This window comes from Zootoca vivipara, chromosome 8 (genome assembly GCF_963506605.1).
Source record: "Zootoca vivipara chromosome 8, rZooViv1.1, whole genome shotgun sequence".
Lineage (NCBI taxonomy): Eukaryota > Metazoa > Chordata > Lepidosauria > Squamata > Lacertidae > Zootoca > Zootoca vivipara.
The window spans coordinates 32,863,762-32,887,693 of record NC_083283.1 but is presented as its reverse complement, the minus strand read 5'-3'; the positions used below and the strand labels follow the sequence as shown (position 1 = coordinate 32,887,693).

Genomic DNA, 23,932 nt, shown 5'->3' with positions numbered 1-23,932 from the left:
AAGGCTATAGAAATCAAATGTATGCCAGTCCTTTTCAGTTTTATGTGAATTCCAAGCTATGGAAAGTATCACTGTGTGGTCTAAAGAGGAGGATTGCCTGAGTCCACCCTTAGAACAGCTCCCCCTCCCCCCTAGATGTTTGGCATTAGCTTTGGAAAAAGCTGGCAATAGTTTTTATGTCACTTTTGTTAACGCATTTACTGTTTCTCAAAGCAGCTTTTATGTTAATGACAGATTTCATGTCTTATTTTGTTGCTTTGTCCTAGAAGTTGCTCAGAGACCCATGAGTTGTACAGTTTTGTAAAGATTGCTGCTTTTACTCAAGGAGCATTAAATACTTCAAAGGAAGTTTAGGATGCCGTTTAATGCAGCGTCTCATTTGGTGTTATCTCTGTGCTCCCAAAATAAATAAGTATCCATTCATATACTGGTAAATGTCATCTTTATGGGTAGCAATAGAGTACAGTTGAAACACTTCAGCAGGTAAAAGCTGGGTTGAAGTATCAAGTGGTTAGCCAGACAGTCCCAAGAATCCACTAAAAGCGTTTCATATTATGACACTGAGTATAAACATGACTTTGCTGACATTATTGTAGCATTTATGGTGCACAAGAAACTTTGGTTTAAGTAGGATCATCAAACAAAAGCCCAGACTCTAGCTAGCTAGTGTGTGTGTGTGTGTGTGTGTGTGTGTGTGTGTGTGTGTGTAAATGTAAGGGACAGTGTTTGGGTACAAGGTAGCAGATTCTTCCACTATCATTCACAGGACACAGGTAAGTTGTCCATAGAATGAGAGGCAAATTTAAGAGTGAAAAAAACCCTCTCGTGCTTGCACATCATTTTGAGCCTTGGGGAACAACTGGGTTTCTCCTAGGGATTGGGAAGAAATTTAGTTCAGAACACATTTAAAGGTGAAATTATCTAACTTGCACTACGCAAAACAATATATGAACCAAAACACAGTCATTCTTCAAAATTCACACTTCTCCAAATTTTGCAGTGTGGTTCTCCATCCAAGTGATGTGTACAAAAATAACATAAAGATGCATTCTGTTAGTTAAAATTGCTTTACAAAACTGTGTCTATTAGGAGAAATTGCATACAGAAATCTGAATAGTAGGAGAAATTCACATAAAAATGCCAACACATTTTCAGCTTTTTAAAAAATTCCAAACTGATGTGAAAATGTGGAGAATTAAGATTGGAAAAATGAGGAATTTGACAGTCACCCATTTGTCCTTAATTGCCTCACCAAGGCTGAAATTCAGTTCAAAGAGTTGTGCATATCCAAAATTGGTGTTGGCTTTGGGTTATCTTTAGTCCAGTATACATTAGACTTTATGTGTGCGCACACTTGAGTCTGTTGCTTGCTTAGAATCATAGAACTTTAGAGTTGAAACAGACCCTGTGGATCATTTAGTCCAGGCCCCTGCAATTCAGAAATATGCAGCTGTCCCATATGGGGATCAAACATGCTACCTTGGCACTATCAGCACCACACTCTAACCAACTGAGCTTGCTTTCAAATTGCAACACATTTGCCAGACTGCAGTTATTCTGCTTCTTCTGGCCCTTTGTTCTGGGTATTTCAGACTCATTTTATGGCAGCTTTTAAAATTATTGAAACACTGATCTTCAATGTGACTCAACCATGCCCTATTCTCAATAGGAGTGGCTTCAATCCTGCAGAATCAGTTTGGCATCTACCCCACCATCACCTTCCTCCACCATTAGATTTTAATGTGTATTTAAGATTATATTTGTATGTGGTTATGTGCAGTACTATGTATGCCTGTATATGGATAATAATATTAATGTCTTTCAGCATGAAACTACACTTTCCTTATAGATGTCATTGAAATTTTCAATAATGTTTGCACTGATAAGTACAGTATGCTGGCAAGGATAGCCAAAGCTCTTATAGATATGAAAGAATATATACTCCATTAATGAGTTCAGAATAACACTTGCCCCAAGCAGTTTCTATGAAGAATTTCCTCCCTGTAACTGTGTCCCCCCCCCCTCAATTGACTAGGAAATAGAAAATTTAATGGGGAAACTGGCATGTAAATGTTATGCCTTCTACCTTGTTCTCAGTTATTTTACACTACCTTGTAAGTTGATGCATTCCAGTTACCTTTAATGTGACTTAATTAGCTAAAGGTAAACTCTTTCAACCATGCCATCTGGGCATTTGTCCAGTGTTCTGCAGGGGTCATTAGGGATATTTGGGGGACATTCAGTGAAAATAAATTGCTTCCCAAAGCAAGAACACACAAAACAAACCATTGTTAGGGAAATTATTTTTAAATGTAGCCCTTGAATCAAGGATATGTTTTACAGTGGTAGCATTTGCAGACCATTTTTGCACACAAGATATTTTATTTACCCCTTCATTGTAAATTGGTGATTAAGCTAGAAGCTGGTTTGCTTCTTTATTGTTTGTTACATTTCATCTTTCTATTATGTGCTATAATTCTGAAAAGAGCACCTAAATCGGTGATGCTAAACTTGAGCTTTATGCTTCCTTTAGCAGATAAATCTTTGCATTTTGTTTATTTCCACTAGGCCGAATTAAGATTTGATTTGCCTATTATTATTATTATTATTATTATTATTATTACAGTTCTTGTTTTAAACCACCACACAGTTCTTGTTTTAAACCACCTCCACCCCCGTTATCAAGGCAGCTCGCAACAATAATTAAAAACACAATGAAAGAATATTGTTGCTCAAAACAGCAACAACCAGCTATATAAAGCAATAAGACCTCATTCAAGAATGTTTAGAAAAAGTAGGTTTCATACCCAAGCTTGAAGAAAGTTTGTCCCTCCCTGTAAATTAATGAATGGCCATTTACACTTCTGTTCCAACCCCACCCACCCCGTGATCTGTATGCAGAATGTCCTTTGTACTGGGTTCCTTAGTAGCGTTAGGGTTAGGGTTAGGTAATTTTTTAAGACGAAGTCATAATATAAGCCATGGCAGGATTTTAAAGCCTTTGTAAAATATAAGACATACCTCGAAAATAAGCCATGCCTGCAGGGTCGGCGCCCAGCAGCGCCGGCGCTGGGCATGGGAGAGAGGAGACTGAGCAGCCACTGTGGCATCGTGCTGCCAGAGACTCGCAACCACTGAGGAGCTCGCGGTGCTGGGGCTTGCGGGCAGCTCTCGCCTTGCCGCCCTTTCTCCCGCTCCCAGGGGAGATGCGGCTTCCATCCCCGTTGCCAAGGAAACGGCCCGGGGGAGAGACGCCAGAGCGGAGGTGCCCCCCCGCTCGCGGATCCTGCGCGCCGCCCGCCGAAAACGGCAGTGCTTAGGGCCCCCTACTCCTCATGCGAGATGGAGTAAGGCCCCCCGAGCGGTCCAGGGCTCGCTTCCAAATGCACAGGGACAGGGCTGCGCCGTTAAACTGCTTGCAAACTCCTTGCCCAAAAGAAAGGTGTCCTGCAGAGCGCCGGATCAAGGAGGTGGCCTGCCGAGTCGGCGCCGCTCAGCACTGCGCAGAGTGCTGGATCGAGGAGCCAATCTGCAGAGTTAGCGCCCAGCAGCGTGGCGCTGGATTGAGGAGGTACTCAGTCTCCTGCTCTCTCCCGTGTCCAGCACCGGCGCAGTTGGGCGCCGACCCAGCAGGCCGCCTCCGGGACCCAGCAGCAGCAACGCTGTCTTAAAATGTCTTAAATGTCTTAAAATGTGGGAAACACGGTACTAAGCTGTCATTGATCAAGATCAATATGAATAGCATCTCCCATTTCCTTTCTCACACACACACACACACACCATTCACTCAAAAATTGGATAGAAACTTATAACAGCTGTGAGGAACATTTCACCCTCCAGATGTTGCTGAACTACAACTCCCATCTTTCCTGGCCATTGGCCATGCTTGCTGGGGCTGATGAGAGTTGTCATTCACAGCAACCAGAAAGCCAAAGGAACCTGGCTTATAGTCTCTGAGCTATTGCGGCACTAAAACTTAGTTTTTCAAGACTTAGGGTGCAATGAAGCCAAAGCTTTGCAAACTTAAATTTCCCCTGAAATCCAATGAATGAGTTCTTCACTCTGGACTGTATTTTTAATGCCTTGGTGATCAACCTTTCCAACATTCTTAAAGCCTAAATTGTCAGCTGCCAGAGTTTCCATAACCTCTAAGCATGCCTACCGTTGAGGCATCTTTTGTAGACTCTGTAATTAATTTCCTCATTACATGAAAGGCTTTAATGGCTGTCTAAAGCTGTCACAGCATATTAAGTAAACAGTGTTCATTTAAAATACTTAAGTGGGGCATTTATTGCACTTTAACAATGTTGAATGTAAATCTATATTAATACACTTATAAAACCAATAAGTGGAGGGCGCCATAATCTGCCTCTTGGGATTTATTGAAAAGTCTTTCCAGAATGGTGTGTATCACTGCCAATTTTCTTGGCAGTTCCTTGAAAAGACTGTCCAGATTCCTTTCAGGTGACTAGATTTGTGGGAATAACTTTTCAGGCATGAATGGAGGAGGCAGCAAATGGAAGTAAGGACCTGGGACAGGGACTTTTTAATTTCTTGCTCCAGGAACTTCAAGTTGGGGACTTATATTTGCCCACATGGAATGGACTTTCCACAATGAAAGCAGTAAGGAGTAAGGCAGAGCAGGAACTGAGGCTCCTGGCTTAAATTCCTTCCTAGAGGATTGTGGGGAACTAGATCGGTTTGCAGAAGGAAAAGGAAAGACTGTGATGTTGGCTCCACTGTTAGGAATACATTGAGGATGAAACTGTACCCAGCATCAAGTCTTGTTTCCAAAGGCTACTATTCTAATCCCTTCAGTTGTGGAGTCATCTCGGATCAAAGGCTTTGATGTTCCCTGATGACAAGCTGCTTTGGTTTTACTGGCTGAGTCATGTATATGCTGCTATAGCTCTAGTGGCACAAACCTTGGGTTGTATCATGGTTGCAAAAATTGGTCTACATGACCAGGATGCTGAGAGGGGTTTTTTGTCAGGACTGCAGGGGATAAAAGGTGTTAACTGGTGCTACAGTCCTAATAATTATCTGACACACCCAGCTGATGCTATTTGTATTTTTTTAAAAGAACAAAACACTAGAATAATTCATGCTAAATTAGTAAAATAATTGAAGTAAGAGAAAAAATGCTAGCCTGCAAAAAATAGTAATCTGAGATTGCAATTGTTTACCCTAGATCCAGTCCAACAAGTGCTAAGGTAATGTGTGTGCATCCCCATAAAAATAAACTGCAGTCATGCAAATCTCTGTGACTAGAGCTAGTCTCCTATTCTATTTCTTGAACTGCTGTCTTCAAATATCTGAAGGGTTGTCACATGGAAGATGGAGCAAGCTTTATTTATGCTGCCCCAGAGGATAAGACCCAAACCAGTGAATGGGTACTTTCTACTGTAACCTTTAGAAAACCACCAGTAATGTGTACGTATTTGCCCTTTTACTTCATTGCCAAGACTATGTCAAATCTGTAAGAGGGGCTACTTTTGGATATGCCAGAGTTTTCCGTTCAGCTCATCTCAACACTTATTAAGCTGGATTGAGCTGTTACTGTGCTGTGATTCATAATCGATACTGGAAAATCCTCCAAGGAGCTTAAATTATATTCAGTCTCTATCAGCAGGTAGCTTGTATGGCAGACAACATATATTAAATACTTTTGCCTGGTGTTGGGCCACGGAGAGACTTCGGAGATTTCCTCAGTACCAATCATCCCTTTGCCTAGCCAATCCCTGTCTGAGCTGATGGAAGCGGTCTCAGACTTGGAAACAGCTCAGAGCTTTGTAGTCACCATGACAACCATTGGGCTATCTTAATATGCAACAGGCCCAGGATGTGCCAAGGCAGATTTGGTATTCTGTAACAAATAGGCAGTAGGTGAACCTACCTACCTGTGGGTGAGGCATATATTGATTATTATCATGGACTGGTTGTTGTTGTTTATTAGATTCATATACCACCCTTCATCATAAGATCTCAGGGCAGTTCCCAGAGTAAAATAGAGGATAGAAACATGAAAATAAGTAAAACAAAACAGCAAAACAATAACTCCCATTTCCACAGACACATTTAAAAGGCAGCAGAATATAAATCAGCCCAAGGCCTGATTGAAGAGGAACATTTTTTGCCTGGCCCCAGAAATATATAATGAAGGCGCCAGGCAAATCTCCCTGGGGAGAGCATCTCACAAATGGGGAGCCACTACAGAGAAGGCCCATTCTCATGTTATCTCCCTCCGGGCCTCACAAAGAAGTGCCTCAGATGATGAACGCAGTGTCCAGGACGGTTTATATGGGGTGAGGCAGTCCTTCAGGTCCTGGGCCATTTAAGTCTTCAAAACCAGCACTTTGAATTGGGCCTGGAAACTAATTGGCAGCCAGTGCAGTCAGGCTAGGATCGCTGTCTGGTGGATGTGGACATTACTGTGGCAGAGGGCGAATTTTTTTTTACACCAGTAAGTGCAACCACATCAGTGCTGAGCAGAAGAGTGGACTTGTATAAATATCAAGGAATTAAATTGTGGCCAAAGATCTGCATCACCCCTTTGGGTAACAGGAGAGAAATCAGTGGCAATTTTCTCAGGTGAAATCTGTTTCCCTGGGTCAGGTGTGGGGAACTTGTGGCCCTCCATATGTTGTTGACTTACAATTCCCATCAGCTCCAGCAAGCCCATGGCCAGTGGCAGAGATTATTGGAATGGTAGTTCAGCAACATCTGGTGGGCCAAAGGTTCCCTAGGTGGACATCATTACATTTCCCTTCCAAAACATTCCAAGCATTTTTCCTGCTTCAGGACTGTGTTTTGAAGCTTAGGGCATAACGGATGTTAAACAAGTGGGAGGGTTTTTTCATAATCCTGAAAGCTATGACTGGGTCAAAGAAATGAGGATGGTCAAGGATTTCTCTCAGCTGGCTGCCAGTGGGCAACAGGTGACTGGCTAGCTGTGTCTGTGAAGAAGAGCCATCAGGGTTAGTGATCAAATAACCCACAGCAGTAAAGGCAGGAAGCGAAGCTGATCTGTAGAATCACCTAAAGGAGAAGCACACAGCAATGACGGCAGGAAGCACTGGTGACTGATGCGGCTATCATTTGGGGAAGCTTCCTAACTTGAGAAAAAATGGTGGCTCAAAGAGACATGGTTAGGCATTACCCTCTAATACAAATCCCGCCCTGTCCCATCAATGATGATAAAGTGTGCGATCAGCCACACAGTACCTTGTTTTTAACCAGATCTCGTTAGTGCTTGTTAGTGCTGGAATCTTTTGCCTTGAGTCTAGGGTAAACCATATCATCCCTTGCTTTTAGTAATTTTCCGTTTCTGGTTATATCCATTTAGACTGCAGTCCTATACTCCCTTATTTGAAAGTCTACCCTGTGGGATGCAGAGGGACATAACGTCTGAGTAGACATGGAAAGCACTGCACGGTTTAATCTGTTTGGCATCTAGCACACCCATGTTTAAGTGAAACCCTCTGCAGTTGGCTGGGCTACATAGATAGGTGGTCAGTTCTAAACATAGCAAACTGTCTGTTGTAGTTAACTGATCTCTGTAGACCAAGCATATGCTTGTCCAGCAGTAGCCAATCCGACAGATTGCATGCCTAGGACTCTTCTTGTCTTCCTCTGTCACCACCCCAGGTCTGTATGTGATGTGTGTATGGCTTTGCTCCAGCTGCATATGGGATCAAATGGAGGACCCTGATATTGCAGGTCACCTGAATGGGCTTTTAACTTCCATTAGGAGCAATTAGCAGCTGTTCTTGATATTCTGTGATCTAGCAAGGAAAGCTGGACTTCAGCAGACATGGAAGTGCTCCAGATCTATTTCCACTCACAAATCATTGTTTTCAGTGCATGAAAAGTGCTGTTTTATGCAACAGCAGATCAAGCTTAACTACTTCTTTGTGGCTTTTTGGAAAACTTCCTTCTCGAGGACTGCATTATCTCTCTTCATTAGCCCATTGGGAAACTTGTAGTTTGTGGTAGATTAGCTGGGATGTTTTAAAGCCTGCACATTCATAAAAAATTAAAAGCAGTAATAATTTGCAGAGTGTGAGCCCAAAGGTCAGTTTTTCTAAGGGCTTCAGTCATATGCAATTTCCATTTAACCTGTCCACATAGTGCAGTAAGTAATAGGCAAAGAGAGAACATATAAATAAAGAAAAGAAGGGGCTTGTGCCTGCCCTTGAGAAGCTATGCAGACTCTGACTAGAGGAGAAGTTGCAAGGATGTGCTGCGATTGGTTGCACAGTGCATGGGATTGCAGAGAGAAATCTTAGTGCAACTTCTTGTTGCCCTGCACCAGTGTGTTTCTGAAAGGGAGTCTTCTGAGGGTTTCTTGGCTGTGTTATTGAGGGTGGTCAGTGAGTGGAAGACAGGAGTGCCTGGCGTGCTCTGGTCCATGGGGTCACGAAGAGTCGGACATGACTAAATGACTAAACAGCAGTGAGTGGAAATACGAGTTGAGTGTAATGGGAGACACTGGATGGAACAGTTTGGACACAGCTAGCATGGTGGGGTGTGGTATATGGAGCCACCATCCTATGGTGGGATCAGTTAATTGGGATGGTGTGGGGTAGGGCAGCAGAGAGGTTGAGGCTGCAGGGGCATACCAGTGACCACCATTGACTCCCATTCTTCCCCGTCACCACACCATCCAAGTGAGAAACAGAGGCGGCTTTTTTGCCCAGCTATTCCTAGTATAGTTTATCTGTATGGTTTATATATTTCCCATTGCAGCAATGGTGTGATTCATTTGCATTTTCACAGATTTACCTAGAGTGTAAGGTAATAGTTTGCAAGAATGCAAAAAGAAACTATGGACCACAAGGAAGGCATTGCCTGTTGTGCTTCTCATAATAAAAATGGAGGTTCAGAGAGATAAATTTGAGCAGCCTGTTCCTTGTCTTCCCCCCGCAGAAGTGGCAGTGCATCGAAGACGCGTCTGGCAAACTCCGCATTCACAAATGTAAAGCATCTAGTGACATCCTTGCTATCAGAAAGAGAACGCGAAGCATTCACTCCCGGGGATACAGCAGCAAAGAAAATGACTGCGACTGTGGAGAAGCTGATTACCGGAGCAGTAGGACTCAAAGCAGTAGGACTCAAAGAAAAAGAGCTTTTATGAGAAACCCCGGAATACAAAGTAGGTGACATTATATTGAAGGCTTTCAGAAAGGTCAGAGACTTTACTTTGCTGCAGGTTTAGGCACCACACACCTGGGGAAACAAATCCTGCAAGTTCACTGTGGACTGAAAATAATATATGCCACCAACTGTTTTCATGGTGACTATGGTCCTAGCTGCCCTGAAGTTCCCCCCATGTAGTTCTGGGCTGCTTCATCACTGTTCTCCTGTTCATTGCAACTCCACAAGATGAGATCTTACATGGAGCCCCAGACCGAGGGAGGTTGACAGTTTTGTGTTTCTTCCATTTGCGAATTATTGCACCAACTGTTGTCACCTTCTCTCCAAGCTGCTTGGCAATAGTCTTGTAGCCCAGTCCAGCCTTGTGCAGGTCTACAATCTTGTCCCTGACATCCTTGGACAGTTCTTTGGTCTTGGTCATGGTGGCTACTTTGAAATCTGCTGGATTGATTGCTTCTGTCGACAGGTGTCTTTTTTGTACAGGTACTGTAACGAGCTGGGATTACAAGCAAGACCTCTCCCTTACAGCAGGCGCTTCTAATCTCAGCTCATTACATACAGTGAAGATACCAGGTAGCCTGACATCTGGCTGGTTGATAGGGGATCAAATACTTATTTCACTCATTATAATGCACATCAATCTCTGACTTTTGTCTTATGGGTTTCTGGGGGTTTTCCTGTTGTTATTCTGTCTCTCACAGCTACCATAAACCTACCATTAAAATTATGGACTGGTCATTTCTTCGTCAGAGGGCAAATGGGCAAATTTAGCAGGGGATCAAATACTTCCCCCCCCCCACTGTACATTTTTATAAAGGGTAGATGATCTAGTAAAGTATACCCAAGTAGATTTCTGTATTCTTGTCCTACTGAGCAGCTATTTCTCATCTAGATGTATCTATTTAATGAATGCATCCTTAATGCAAACTGCCTGCTGTCTGACACTTTTACAGGATAAAAAGCTATGCTTGTGAATGGCTTTCTGCTGGGCAGAAAACATCTAGAACAAACTATTTAGATCAACCTGGCGATGGCAATATTATCACTCAGCTCATCACTTTTTCCCAGCCCTAAATGCAGTTTAAATTGTTCAGCCATCTGTACGCAAATTATTTGTCCCTGTTGCACTTTAATGCATCCAGATTTCTGTTAAAGCGAAATTCCCAGCTAGCTAGTTTCCAACACATGTTTCTGCAGTGCCCTCCAGTGGACTCCAATGTGAACTACTTATCAAATTGAATCAAGTGCACATTTCTTATATTAGGGAGACAGACGGACAAGGTACTATTTCCAGTAATCTACAAAGTGGCAATTCACTATGTAACCAACCAGAAAACCTGTATTTTCCTACCAGGTGGAGTAGAGCATTTTGCAACATAGCTAGACTTGATTGGGGGGGGGGCGGGCAAGGAAGCGGCAGAGGGGTGGTAAAATAAAAACCTCACCTGACCAGAACATCACAGGCCTTGCTCACAATTAGTGACATCCCTGTGAACGTCTCATAAATCAGAGAAAGATAACCTGTTGTCCTCTGAGTGTTGTTGAGCTCTACCGCCCCCCCCCTCCCATCATCCCTAACCATTGGCCATGCTGGCTGCAGCTAATGGGAGTTGGAGTCCAGCAACATCTGGTGGGGTTTCAGGTTTCCCATCGCTGTCTTAAAAGGACAATTTTTGTGCGAGATCATGCTAGTAAAGTTGCATTTCATATCCTCCCCGCTCCTAGGGACTTGCATTTCTTTTGTCTGACTCTGACAAATGGAACAGAATGAGAATGTAAATTAGGCTGTAGCAGTTCAGATTTTGGGTAGAGAAAATAACATCACCCTAATGCTTCTCTATTGAAATTAAAATCTCTCCAAGAATACTGTCACAGTCCATTGTACTGTGTAGAGCAGGCCTGGGCACAGGAATTTTTGAAAATTGCCTTGGGAGGGGTTTTTTTTGGTGTTTTTTTGTTTTTGTTTTTGTTTTGCCCTGGAAAGTTAGGTCCCATTTTATTTAAAGAAATGAAGTGTTCAGTGCAGGGCTAGGTAGGGTCGTGTCTGTTACATTGATTGTTTGGACCAAAGAGCTTTGTAGTGAAAATCATCATGAATGTACTATTCCCCTCTCCCCAGTTACTCTGCATCAGTCCCCGGGTCCTGGTTCCTTCCCCTCTTTAGAAAGAATGCACCGTGAGTAGTTATCTAATTGACACTTCTGTGTTCTTTTACCAATGTAGAATACAAACCGCGGTTTGTTCACACGCGCCAGACTCGTTCCCTGTCTGTGGAATTCGAAGGGGAAATATATGATATAAACCTGGAGGAGGAGGAGCTGCACATCCTCCAGCCCAAAAGCATCGTTAAGCGGCATGGAGGTTACAGTGAAGAGGAGGAGGGCCAATCAGAAGATACCGCTGGTGGAGACAAAGCGATGTTAGCCGATGGAACCAACGCAGTCGGCCAGCCAGACTCTGTCCGAGTGACTCATAAGTAAGAATGCTTTTGCCACAGCTGACTATGGTGAAGTCAGAGGAGCCAAGTAGATGAGCAGATACGCATTGGGATTGATGGATGGATAAGGGAGGTAGTGGATTAAGGGTAGTGAGGCTAGCAGCAGCCACTAGACTGGTGACTGGGAGTGGCCGCTGAGACCATATAACAATGGTCCTGAAAGACCTACATTGGCTCCCAGTACCTTTCTGAGCACAATTCAAAGTGTTGGTGCTGACCTTTAAAGCCCTAAACTGCCTCAGTCCAGTATACCTGAAGGAGCGTCTCCACCCCCAGCATTCAGCCCAGACACTGAGGTCCAGCTCCGAGGGCCTTCTGGCAGTTCCCTCATTGTGAGAAGTGAGTTTGCAGGGAACCAGGCAGAGGGCCTTCTTGATAGTGGCGCCTGTACTGTGGAATGCCCTCCCATCAGATGTCAAGGAAATAAACTTTTAGAAGATATCTGAAGGCAGCCCTGTTTAGGGAAGTTTTTAATGTTTGATGTTTTAACATGTTTTTAATATTCTGTTGGGAGCTGCCCAAAGTGGCTGGGGAAACCCAGCCAGATGGGTGGGGTATAAATCATCATCATCATCATTATAAAGGTAAGGGCAAGGAAGTTGTGATTAATGTGGAAACTAGTCTAATTATTATTTATTAAATCCTATACTACCCTTCATTCAAGGATCATTGAGGAGAGCATTCCTCAGACAGTGAGCCAACACAGAATAGGCCCATTCTCCAAACCTGTTGCCACACTCCAAACCTCTCAAGGAGGGGGGCGGGATTAAAACCTGCAGGAAGAAAAAGGTCTTTAGTAACTGGCAAACAAAGCCATGAAGGAAGGAGCCAGCTACACTTCACAGGGGAAGTTGTTCCATAATGTGCCTGTAGCCATTGAGGAGGCTCCAACCAAGTTGTGTCCTTCTGCCCTAGAGAGGAAGCAGAGCAAGTACTTGCCCACCTTGATTCTTACGAGATGCTGGAACTACCGTAGTAAAAGTAATTTATAGTGTTTTCTTTACTCTGTGGATTCAGAGGATTTAGGCTGCATTTACCCAAGATCTCTCTCCCCCAAACATCACCCCTATTTTCTTTTATCCATTTTTCCACTTAAAGGTGTTTTATTCTTCCGAATGACTCTATTCACTGTGAGAGGGAACTATACCAATCAGCCAGAGCCTGGAAAGACCACAAAGCCTACATTGACAAAGAGGTTTGAAGTCATTTTCCTTCATTAACCGTCTGTGCTGGTATCTTACCAAAACACAAATCTCACAAAACGTATCAGTGGGTGAAGGATCACAATCAGAACTGGGTGATTTAGGTTCAAATCTCTGCTTGGCCATAAACATGGGGTGGCTGTGTTTGGATATAATGCTGAACCACAGTTTAGTGCTAAACCACAGTTTAGCATTACATGAATGAGCCTTGCTCTTCTGAAATCTTCGCCCCCATGGCCGGCAACCATGAGAAAATCAGAAGCAAGTGCTTCTGTTTTCAAATAACCATGGTTAATGTGAACCTGGACAAACTGTGGTTAGTCTCACCTGTGGTTTTAAGGCAGAAATAGCTGGTGTGATGCCCTCCAGATGTTGGATTACAACTCCCATCATCCCTGACCATTAGCCATGCTGGCTGGGACTGATGGGAGGAGTGAGCCAACAAATTATGGAAAGTAGCATGTTGACTCCCCCTGGTTTAGAGAAACAAGCCATCTTTAAACCATGGTATATGATTCTGGCTCATGTCTCTAAACCACAGTTAAGATGAGCCACAATGTTTTCTGCTGCTTCAGAGAAGCGGACACGGAGCAACGGATTCAAACTACAAGAAAGAAAATTCCACCTAAACATTAGGAAGAACTTCCTGACAGTAAGAGCTGTTCGGCAGTGGAATTTGCTGCCAAGGAGTGTGGTGGAGTCTCCTTCTTTGGAGGTCTTTAAGCAGAGGCTTGACAGCCATCTGTCAGGAATGCTTTGATGGTGTTTCCTGCTTGGCAGGGGGTTGGACTGGATGGCCCTTGTGGTCTCTTCCAACTCTATGATTCTATGATTCTATGATTCTATGATTCTAATTCTAGGTTTGCACACAGCAGCAAGCTTTGTGACTCCTTCAGGGGAATGGGGAGAGGAATGTGTGTGAGGTTGACTTGGGCTCAGAAAACTAAACCCTAGTTTAGTATGATACTTGAATAATATCACTATGTGGACTTGAACAAATAATTATTTCTTGGTGTCAGTTCACCAAGTAGTAAAGTGGTAAAAAGCGGCTATCATTGTAGATGCAATGTGTGAGATTTATCAAAAGATGAATAAAAAAATAGTAAAATGACCATTGACAATACTCAGTGTCTGTTAGTAGCAATATTTTGCTGCACTGATAAGTATTGAATGAAATTCTTATTAAACCTGCAACTAACTTTGCAGATTGAGGCTCTCCAAGATAAAATTAAGAATTTAAGAGAAGTGAGAGGACATCTAAAAAGACGAAAACCTGAGGACTGTGACTGTAGCAAAAAAAGGTAAGGGCATTTCTTTTTCTCATCTGCATAATTCCAGGTGGAAAATCAATGTATATGGGGGAACAGATAAATAACTCCCAAGGTTTGATTTTCTGGTTAAAATGGGATAAAGCATAAAGACAGCAGTCATACATTTTTGCAAAACTTCAAGTATGTTTTCATCTGGTTCTGCTTGAAATGCTGCTGCTATGGAGTGCCACACAGAACAGTAATTTGCATTTCTGAAATAAATTTTAAATAAGTGATCCTACTGGAGTTATTGGAGCAAAATTTTGGACTATATCATATCTGAGTATTTTGTTTGGTTAAGATTAAGATTGTTTCATGGCCTTTGGGTAAAGAATACACTGAAATCTTTTACATTATATATAAAGATATAAAGAGTTTGAACATTTTTACCAACAGTTATATTTATTTACAAGCTAGTGGTGTAATCTCTGTACAAATATTTAAGGAATGAAATGAATAGCCAAACTCCCATTTTTAAGTGCTGGTTTTCCGCGAAACCTAATTTTGCCATAATATTTCCTTACAGCTATTACAATAAAGAAAAGGGGGTTAAAGGTCAAGAAAAGCTTAAGACAAGTCATCTTCATCCATTCAAGTAAGCCCCTCTTTCTTTCGAAGAAGCTATGTTTTTTTGTTTGTTAATATTATTTATATTTGTGTACATCAGGGGTGGCCAACTCCCAAGAGACTGCGATCTACTCACAGAGTTAAAAAGTGGCAATGATCTACCCCCCTTTTGGGGGTTCAGGTCAAAGTTGTTGAGTTTTTTCAGAGAGGAGGTAAATTGTTGAGCTTTTTTTAGGGGAGCCACAGTTGTTCAATGATCTATGAGTGATGTACTGCAGACATCCAGTGATCTACCAGTAGATCACGATCTACCTGTTGGACATGCCTGGTGTACATAGCTGTTTGGCTATAAGATTGCCTGTGCAAAGTCATTTTTAGCCATGTGGTACAGATATGTAATTTCTTGAGTACATTGCATATGAACTCCCACTTTGCACATCCCTGATACAAATAACTCTGGTGTGTGCCATCTGCCTGTAAATTAGTGCATGTAGCAAAAAAGTTTTAAGCATTACTCTCTGCCATATGAGTCACAGCTCAGGGAAGAGGATTTCAGCAGCAAGCACAGGTGGGAGGTGACCTTTAAAATCAGTCCTGTAACAATCCACTTTTTCCCTGCAGCTGCTAAGCATGTTGATTTGCTTATATGAGAACTCCAATCCATTGTAGGTGCTTATTAGGATTAAGCCTTGGTTTATGAAATATTCTTGCATCTGACTAGGGAAGCTGCCCAAGAAGTAGATGGTAAACTTCAGCCCTTCAAAGAAAACCGGAGGAGGAGGAAAGAAAGGAAAGGGAAAAAGCGACAGAAAAAAGGAGACGAATGCAGCCTTCCTGGACTCACTTGTTTTACGCATGATAACAACCACTGGCAGACTGCACCATTCTGGAACTGTGAGAACCACTTTCGTTTCTGGGGTTTGGGGTCGGTTTGAGCTCTTGCAGAGTTGGGAGATTTATATATACTCTTGTGTTTTTTGAATTATTTATTTTAAATACAACTGGAATTGTATTTAAATTGTATTTAAAATTGGATTTTAACGAGTTTAATATTTTTTAAAGGTTTTTTTCTAAAATTAATGCCAAAAATGAAATAGAAATTGGAATACAGGCACATTAAAATTTCTGATGAGGTTATGGGACAACAGGGATAACACTATAGTTGTTATTATAGGATTCTGGTGGCCTGGAGAATAGATACCACTTTCTGTCTTATCTGAATCATTCATTGAGCCCACCTGGGTGATAGCTTACTCCTCTTTTCAGTTGTTTACCTTACCTGTTTGCGTTCCGTAATTTGACCTGTTCACACATTATGAACCTGCCCAGTAGAATCGTTCCTGAATGGTTCTAGGTGTAGCCAGACCAATTCTCTGCTAACTTACTCAGATGTCCCACGGAGGACAGTGGTGCTTGTTCTCAAATAATTGTGCATGGAATTGCAGTCGTAGTCTTCAAGTACATGGTCTTCCCACACATGTATTGATAAAGAGAGAGCAGTATTAAAAAGGAGAAGCAACACCAGGTTGGGGGTGTGGGGGAAGAAGGGAAGTCTCCAACTGTTGAAGAATGGAAACCATATTCTTAAACTGAAAGCATAAAATGCAGTGTGCTTTGATCTAAAATCTTCCACAGGGGCAATAGATTATGGTGGCAATTTCCTCTAAAGAAAGCATTGCCTTTGAGGTTGTAAATATTCAAGAGTAAGAATTTGGGCTGTAGCCACTGAAAAACATCCTGTTAACACAAGTCTTCCGCCTGCTCTGCGATGGGACTTCCTCTCTCCACACATCACCATGTCCTGCCCCATCTCTCTTCTGGGGGAAAGAAAGTCCCATTGCATAGGCATAGGTCCTTGCACTAAGAGGTTGACTTCATTGGATACAATTTAATGTTTGTGTCGGTGTCAATGTTGCCTTCCCACCATCAACCGTAAACACATGTATAACTGGGTTGTTCACTATGTTACATACAGCCAACATTTCTTATTGTTAAAATAAGCTTTTTATTGGAGTGCCAGGATCACTTAAGCCAGGCATCCCCAAACTTCGGCCCTCCAGATGTTTCGGACTACAATTCCCATCTTCCCCAACCACTGGTCCTGTTAGCTAGGGATCATGGGAGTTGTAGGCCAAAACATCTGGAGGGCCGCAGTTTGGGGATGCCAGACAAGCGATTTATTTATTCCTGAATCCTGAATATTTATGAAAGAGGATATAATCCATGAAAAGTTTTTAAAATTACTTTAAATGTGGGATATTTTCTAACCGCAATTTTTTATTCAGGGTTAAAAGATGTGATCCAATGAAGCACTTTTTAGTCCCTTTGATTATAATGGGAGATATTTAAGCAAAGTGTTTCTCCCATTCTCCTTGAAACCAGTGGCCCTTAAAAATGCTTAATGTGGGTGGGGTCGTCTGTAAACTGCAGAGGCATTCTGTCATATATTTTTTCTTGCGCAAAAAGCATTTCTTCAAACCTTCAACTTCAGAACTTACATTTATGGTGGTGTGGTGCAGTTGTTGTTTTTTGAAAGAAAATGGTGAAAATGAATTTTAAATTCATGGTCCTGAACCAGAGATCTTGTGTGCAGCAGCAGCAGCAGCAGTGCAGAGTGCTCCCTATGAAGCAGATGGTTAGTATGTTAAGTGTAAAAGTTAAGTGGGAGATGCTTGGAATCTGTGCCTCCCACACAGATGAGCAGTGCTGCTGGAATTACCATTGGCTACCCAGGGCAAATGAGGTGCTGAAATACAGAACTGTATGTGTGCACTTCCAGGTGCTGGATGCAGTCAACTCGTTTCCTAAAACATTTTCCTTTAACGCATGAGAGACGGCATCCAGAGAGATGGTATGCACCTTGCACTATGCATAATTTTGTTGTTGGCATCTATCTGTCTCGGGAGAAATGGGAGGAGTGCGCCTTTGGGGGTGAAGTCAAGCTGTTGGAAGGTTGCAGCGCCTGCTGTGGTTGTAGAGACCAATACGGGAGAGATGTGTTTTGTTGCAGCTGGGGCAGATAAAGGCGTCTGGTTGGGTTGCTTCAGACGTACCATGGCATTTTCTTCTCTCTGCGCTCCTCCCAGCAGTCATTCCTCCTCTGGTCACTGCTAATTGCCTTTCCTGGATTGAATATGTGCTTCCTTGATGTTGATTAGGTTTTTTTTTTCTTTCCCCAACAGTGGGATCATTTTGTGCTTGTACAAGCTCAAACAATAACACCTACTGGTGCTTACGAACACTAAATGAAACACACAACTTCCTCTTCTGTGAGTTTGCTACAGGATTCCTGGAGTATTTTGACATGAACACAGACCCCTACCAGGTAAATCTGTGTTTAATGTCTGCCCTTCCCATTACACTTCATTTAAGCTCCATCTTTGTTGTCTTTTCGACACCTCTTTAAAGGCCTTCAATTTTCAACAAGCCTTTTAAATGGAGATCCTTCTCCCAGTTTCCATCTGTAGTGGATTAAAAAATTGTTTTTATTGTTAATTACTTTGGGATGTTTCATGGGAAAGTGAAACTCTCCCAGCCCTACCTAGAGATGCTGGGGATTGAGCCTGGGACCTGCTGCATGCAAAGCTGCATGTTTTTATCACTGAGCTATGGTTGTTCCCTAAAGCTTGGCTTACATGTAAGCGTATAGACTTCGGTCATTTCAGTATTGCACCCTTTGCAGTTGCAGACACTCATACAATTTCTATCCCCCCTTGTCTAGCTGACAAATACAGTACACACTGTAGAAAGAGGCACCTTGAACCAGCTACACATACAGCTAATGGAGCTACGAAGCTGTCAAGGTTATAAGCAGTGCAATCCAAGACCTAAGGGGCTTGACACAGGTAATAACAAATGATGCTTAACTCTGGGTTGTTAATGTTGTTTTTGTCTCTGCACCCTTAATGACTACAAGGAATGGTTAAAGTGGCCTGTGAAACATCTAGAGAAATAATGATTTTAAGCATAATCGGAATGGGGTATTTACAATGCGTTTAGCCACTTAGACGTGATTTGCAGCTGAAGAATATATGACACCTCACTGTACACAGATATTACAGGAAAACTGCATAATTAAGTACAAAAGCAGGCAGAGTTAATTGCATTATTTACCATGCTGCATGTATATATGATTTCTTCTTTTTGTTAGCCTGACATCTCCCCTGCCCCCTCAATGCAAGGAGTCCGCCTGGGAAATGTGAAGCAATAATGAGAAAGGCATTGCCTTTGAACATTGCAAACATTGCAAACTTACTCCCTCTGGAAAGGTTTATTCTATGCAGCCTTGTGCTCAGATTCTTCTTTTCACTGTGCCAACTAACTGCTCTATTAGGACATGAAGTTTTGAGTCCTTAAAGGGTGTGTGTGTGTTCATTTTATGCATCTTCTCTGTTGTCACTCAAAATATTAGTAGAAACCAATCTTACAGCCCTCTCTTCACCAGGTATTCCCTTGGGCCTGGGAGAAGGCCTGAGGTCAGCATCTGCTTTTATATGTATTTGTCCAGTACATATATTGGGTTGACAATAGAACAAATGAGAATTTGTCCTGGGATTGAGCCCACTGAGAAAGTACATAGCTGTGTCCCCTGTGTTTAGCTCTCCAATTTCCCTGGAAAAATAAGGAATTCGATTACTCTTTTGTAATCTGAAGCCTGTACAGTGATTAGGGGTTGTGGGCCGTGTTCCAGGGAAATCTTCCTGTAAAATTTTGCAATAATAATAATAATTCCTGTTACCAATATGCGGTTCCTCGGGGTTCAGTTTAATCCTCTATGCTGTTTAACATCTACATGAAACAGCTGAGTGCGGTTATCTGGAGTTTTGGAGTATGTTGTCAGCAATATCCCAATGACACACAGCTCTACTTCTCCTTTACACCTGCAGGTAAGGCAGTGGACGTGCTGGACCGTTGTCTTGCCTCAGTAGTGGGCTGGATGAGAGCCAACAAACTGAAGCTCATCCAGTTACTAAGGCACAGTTAAGTGGGCAGTTTTCTAGGCTGGGTGGATGAGAGGTTGCCTGCCCTTGATGGGGTTACACTCCCTCTGAATGAGCAGGTATGTAGCTTGGGGATACTCCTGGATCCTTTGCTGTCACTTTGAGGCTCAGGTGGCCTCAGTGGCACAGAATGCCTTCCGTCAGCTCAGCTGTGCCCCTATCTGGACAGGGATAGCTTATGTCATCTATACACTGGTAACCTCTGGGTTACGTTATATGCAGGGTTGCTTCTGAAGACAGTTCAGACACTTCCGATGGTACAGAATTAAGCAGCTACGTTGCTCACCGGGGCAAGATAGTTTGAACTTGACAGTGGAATTTGCTCCCAAGGAGTGTGGTGGAGTCTCCTTCTTTGGAGGTCTTTAAGCTTTGATGGTGTTTCCTGCTTGGCAGGGGGTTGGACTGGATGGCCCTTGTGGTCTCTTCCAACTCTATGATTCTATGAACATATTGCACCAATCCTGACCTAACTGCACTGGCTGCCAATTAGTTTCCAAGCCCAATTCAAAATATTGGTTTTGAACAAATAAAACATTAAATGGCTCAGGATCGCAATACCGCTCTCCATATGAACCCACCCAGACTCTGCAATTATCACCTGAGACACTTCTTTGTGTGCCTCCTCCACAAGAGGTCTGGAGGGTGGCAACATGAGAATGGGTTTTCTTCGGTGGCTTCCCATTTGTGGAATGCTCTCCCCAAGGATACATGTTTCTCTATAACCAGGCCTTTGGCTGATTAACATTCTATGGCCTTTTAAAGGTGTTTGTGGGAGTGGGTTATTGCTTTGTTATTGTTTTATTATGCATTTTGTGTTCTCATTTTGTATTTTTTTTTGTGAACCCCCTTTTATCTTCAGAAGAATGACGATATAAAAATTTAATTAATAAATTAATAATATGTAACATTTCCCTTTTCTTACAATTTGATCACTTTTTCGATTTATTTAGTACACTCCTTACCAGGTATCTTTGTTGGACTGTCGCTTTACCTAATTATAACACTATAAATTTCTTTTTAGGAGGTAGTTGCTGTGCATGGATAGCTACATTATGAATGATTTTTACCAAATCTAAACACTAACAAAAGTTACTCTTGTATTTTCCTATATCAGGAAATAAAGATGGAGGAAGCTATGATCCACACAGGTATCCACACTTTATTATTCTCCTCAGCAGCTTCTTTCCAAATAATTGCATGACCTGGTCCATTCCGACTAATGCCTGTATCCTGCACATTGCGTAGCTTTTGCTGCATGCAAGCGCTAATGATGTTCTGCACCTGGCTACTGGTTTTTACATCTTCCATTTTACATTTAACTTTGCTCACATTGAGACTTCATGCGGCACATTTTACATTAGTCCTCCTTTAGGAAATTCACTCATCATCCTTGTATGGGGGGGAGTGGAAGGCAAGGCATAGTTCTCTGGAAGTATTGTATGTTGTTTCATGTGACAATAGCATCACTTGTGTTCATTGATGCACATGGGGGAAATGAGACTGCACCCACTGGCCCCACAACATCTACATGTTCAGCAAATGTATGGAAGGCATTTCATGCATGCACAGCCGTATGTGCAGAAGGCTTCTTCGTGCAATGAGGAACCTTGGGACAAGGGAGTCTCACCTAAGCATAAGTGTCAGGCCCAGAGTTGGCATGGTCAGGTAAATGCTGGGGCCACCAGCGATGGCAGAAGTTGCTGGCGTCACTTTACATCATTAAGCAAATTGCATACAGCCACTCACCACTTTTGTCCCAAGAATACGGCACTTGAGTATACATATATATATATAAAATAAAAAGGAACCCCTCTCTGCTGCCTGGCACACTTACTGGAGGACACCCCAGGGTGGTATGGAGGTCAGTGACCACCAGAATATTTCAAGGGCCCTGGCCTAGAGGACCCCTTGCCCTTCCTCCTACCTGTCATCAGCCTTGTGCATGAATGTTGAACACATGGACACCAAGGGCACAGCCAGTGGGTGCAATCTTGCTCCCTCTCAAGTCATTCAGTTTATACAAAGGGGAGTTCATTCAAATCTTTTGTCACTTTTTTATCTATGCCATTCAAATCTTGATTGCTTATAATGACTGAACTGGAAGTAGAAGAGAAAAAGCAAAGTGGGATTCAAAAGCGATGTTTGTTGATCCAACAAGTTTTGGATATCATAGGGTAAGAAAAGAAGAAGGACATCTAAATGTTGAATCTTTGCTTCTCTAAATTTCCATGAAGACAATATGGTCTAAATACATTGGATCAATATTTTATCTCTTTCGATTATGCCCGTTACTTTTTGCTTCTACTTGCCATTCTTTCTTGAGGTTCCCATTTCTGATGCCTTTTTCAATGATGGAAGCATTTTTGTTGCTGTTATAGGTTGGTCTTTTCAGAATGTTTCATTATAAATACGCTTATCTTCTTGCTATCGTCAGCAGCAACGAAGCTGATACGGCAATTAAAAATACTTAGCTCTGCATGTCATATCCCATACAATTGCATAATTGTTGACTTTTAACTCACCATATGAATTGGTCTTTTGTAAAGTTATGAGTATGTAGGTACTGGCTTTCAAGATTTGGACCTCGATCAGGATGTTCAGACACTTAGGGCATTTTCACAAGTGACATGAAAAATGTGTTTTTGCATTTCCTGAATCTGTAACCCAAGTTGCATTGTCACGTATGTAATCTGAAAGCACCTCATACCGTAGCATTGTTGAAGCCATGGAGATTTGGACATGATCAGAGCCTGGCTAGAAGACCTATTGGGCAATATGTACTTGAGTGAATCTTCAGAGATGAGGAACCTTGAGAATACTCAAGACTGTTAGAAAAACTTCAGGGAGACATTGGGCCTTATTACATTTGAACCAAATCAGTAAACTTGAACAATTATTTTCTGTGCTACTTGGAGTGATCCACTTGTACAAGAATTTGTCTAAATTTCTACAGCTTAAATGCCACTCAGAGCATCAAAGTCAGAGGTTAGGAACCTGTGACTCTGCAGAAGTTGCTGGACTACAACAAATTCCCACCTTGTACCCCATTTTTCCTCTGGTAGTGTACATTGCCCCCACCCCGACCCTACTGACAACTCTGAATTAGAGTGCAAGATACCGTAGTGACTGGCCCACAGTCATCCAATGAGCTGAGTGGGGGGTTGTTGAACCTGGATCTCCCCAGCCCTGGCCTGACTCTTAACCATTACACCACATTTGGTCAAATCCTGTACCATTTTTTCTCATAATGTAGTAGGTAGCTATATATACCAAATCCCCATGTGTTTAGAATTAAGGGCAGGTAGTTCAGGTCAAAAGTGTGCATCTTAATATGTATGGGGTAGAGTAAAAGATGGCAACAGAAGAGACCTTTGGTGCATGGATACCTTACTCTTGTTCTTCAGTAGCCTCTCATTGGCTGCATAGCCCTCATAATTCTGTAGTTGACTTTGCCATTATTGTATAGGACAAACATTTGTTTCCCTTTTGTTATGTTTATGTTGATTCCCTGGGTATCCTCAATGAAGTGTTCTCAGTAATATTTCTACTTGTGATATACTAGAAGCACCAGTGTTTTCTTATATTGCATTATAGCACCCCCCCCCCCTTTTCTGATACCACATCGATGCTACCTTTTTAAAGATGAAAATGTACAGTAACTTGGCTATGCACAGCAGTTTAGTAACAGTACCGGTAGTAGGTCATGAAGCATCTTATTGGAACCACAATGTCGTCATAAGTATTTTACTTCATTGCTTTCATTATTATTATTGATAGACTTGGAAAACAAGCAAGGTTCACTGATCCCATATGCACACATTGGATGGTATTCAATGCTGGTCCTACTCAGAGTAGACCCACTGAAGATAGTAAACATAACTTGAATTCATTAATTTCAGTGAGTCTGCTGTCCATAGAACTTAGCTGAATACCACTCCTGCTTTGATCGTGGACTGCTTCTGACTCCTTTTCTCAGTTATTGCTACTTGGATCAAAGTGCCTTTTCCCCATCTATAAGTAAATAATGGGATATTTCACTGTGGGTGTCCCCACACTTCCTTTAAAAGAAAAAAATGTGTGATCTTTATCTTTTTCCATAACCAATCGACATGCTGCAATTATGAAAAAAAGGAGCTACTGAACTGAGACAGGGCAGTGGTAGCAAACACAATCGATACTGAACTTTAGTCTAACAACAGT

At 42.3% G+C, this 23,932-nt stretch overlaps 1 protein-coding gene across 7 annotated transcripts in view; it reads left to right on the top strand.

Annotated features, from left to right (window-relative positions):
• Nucleotides 1-23,932, top strand: part of SULF1 (sulfatase 1) — a 139,626-nt gene that overhangs the window by 111,016 nt on the left and 4,678 nt on the right. For 4 of the 7 annotated variants that reach the window (XM_060277759.1, XM_060277756.1, XM_060277757.1 and 1 more), the window contains 8 exons: nucleotides 8,929-9,154; nucleotides 11,380-11,632; nucleotides 12,752-12,848; nucleotides 14,062-14,156; nucleotides 14,692-14,760; nucleotides 15,454-15,626; nucleotides 17,915-18,057; nucleotides 18,454-18,577. In XM_060277759.1, coding sequence (XP_060133742.1) covers nucleotides 8,929-9,154; nucleotides 11,380-11,632; nucleotides 12,752-12,848; nucleotides 14,062-14,156; nucleotides 14,692-14,760; nucleotides 15,454-15,626; nucleotides 17,915-18,057; nucleotides 18,454-18,577 — 1,180 coding nt within the window. Of the gene's footprint in view, nucleotides 1-8,928; nucleotides 9,155-11,379; nucleotides 11,633-12,751; nucleotides 12,849-14,061; nucleotides 14,157-14,691; nucleotides 14,761-15,453; nucleotides 15,627-17,914; nucleotides 18,058-18,453; nucleotides 18,578-20,846; nucleotides 23,910-23,932 lie in introns of those variants that run through there. The other 3 variants (XM_060277762.1, XM_060277761.1, XM_060277760.1) reach the window with 2 other exon arrangements.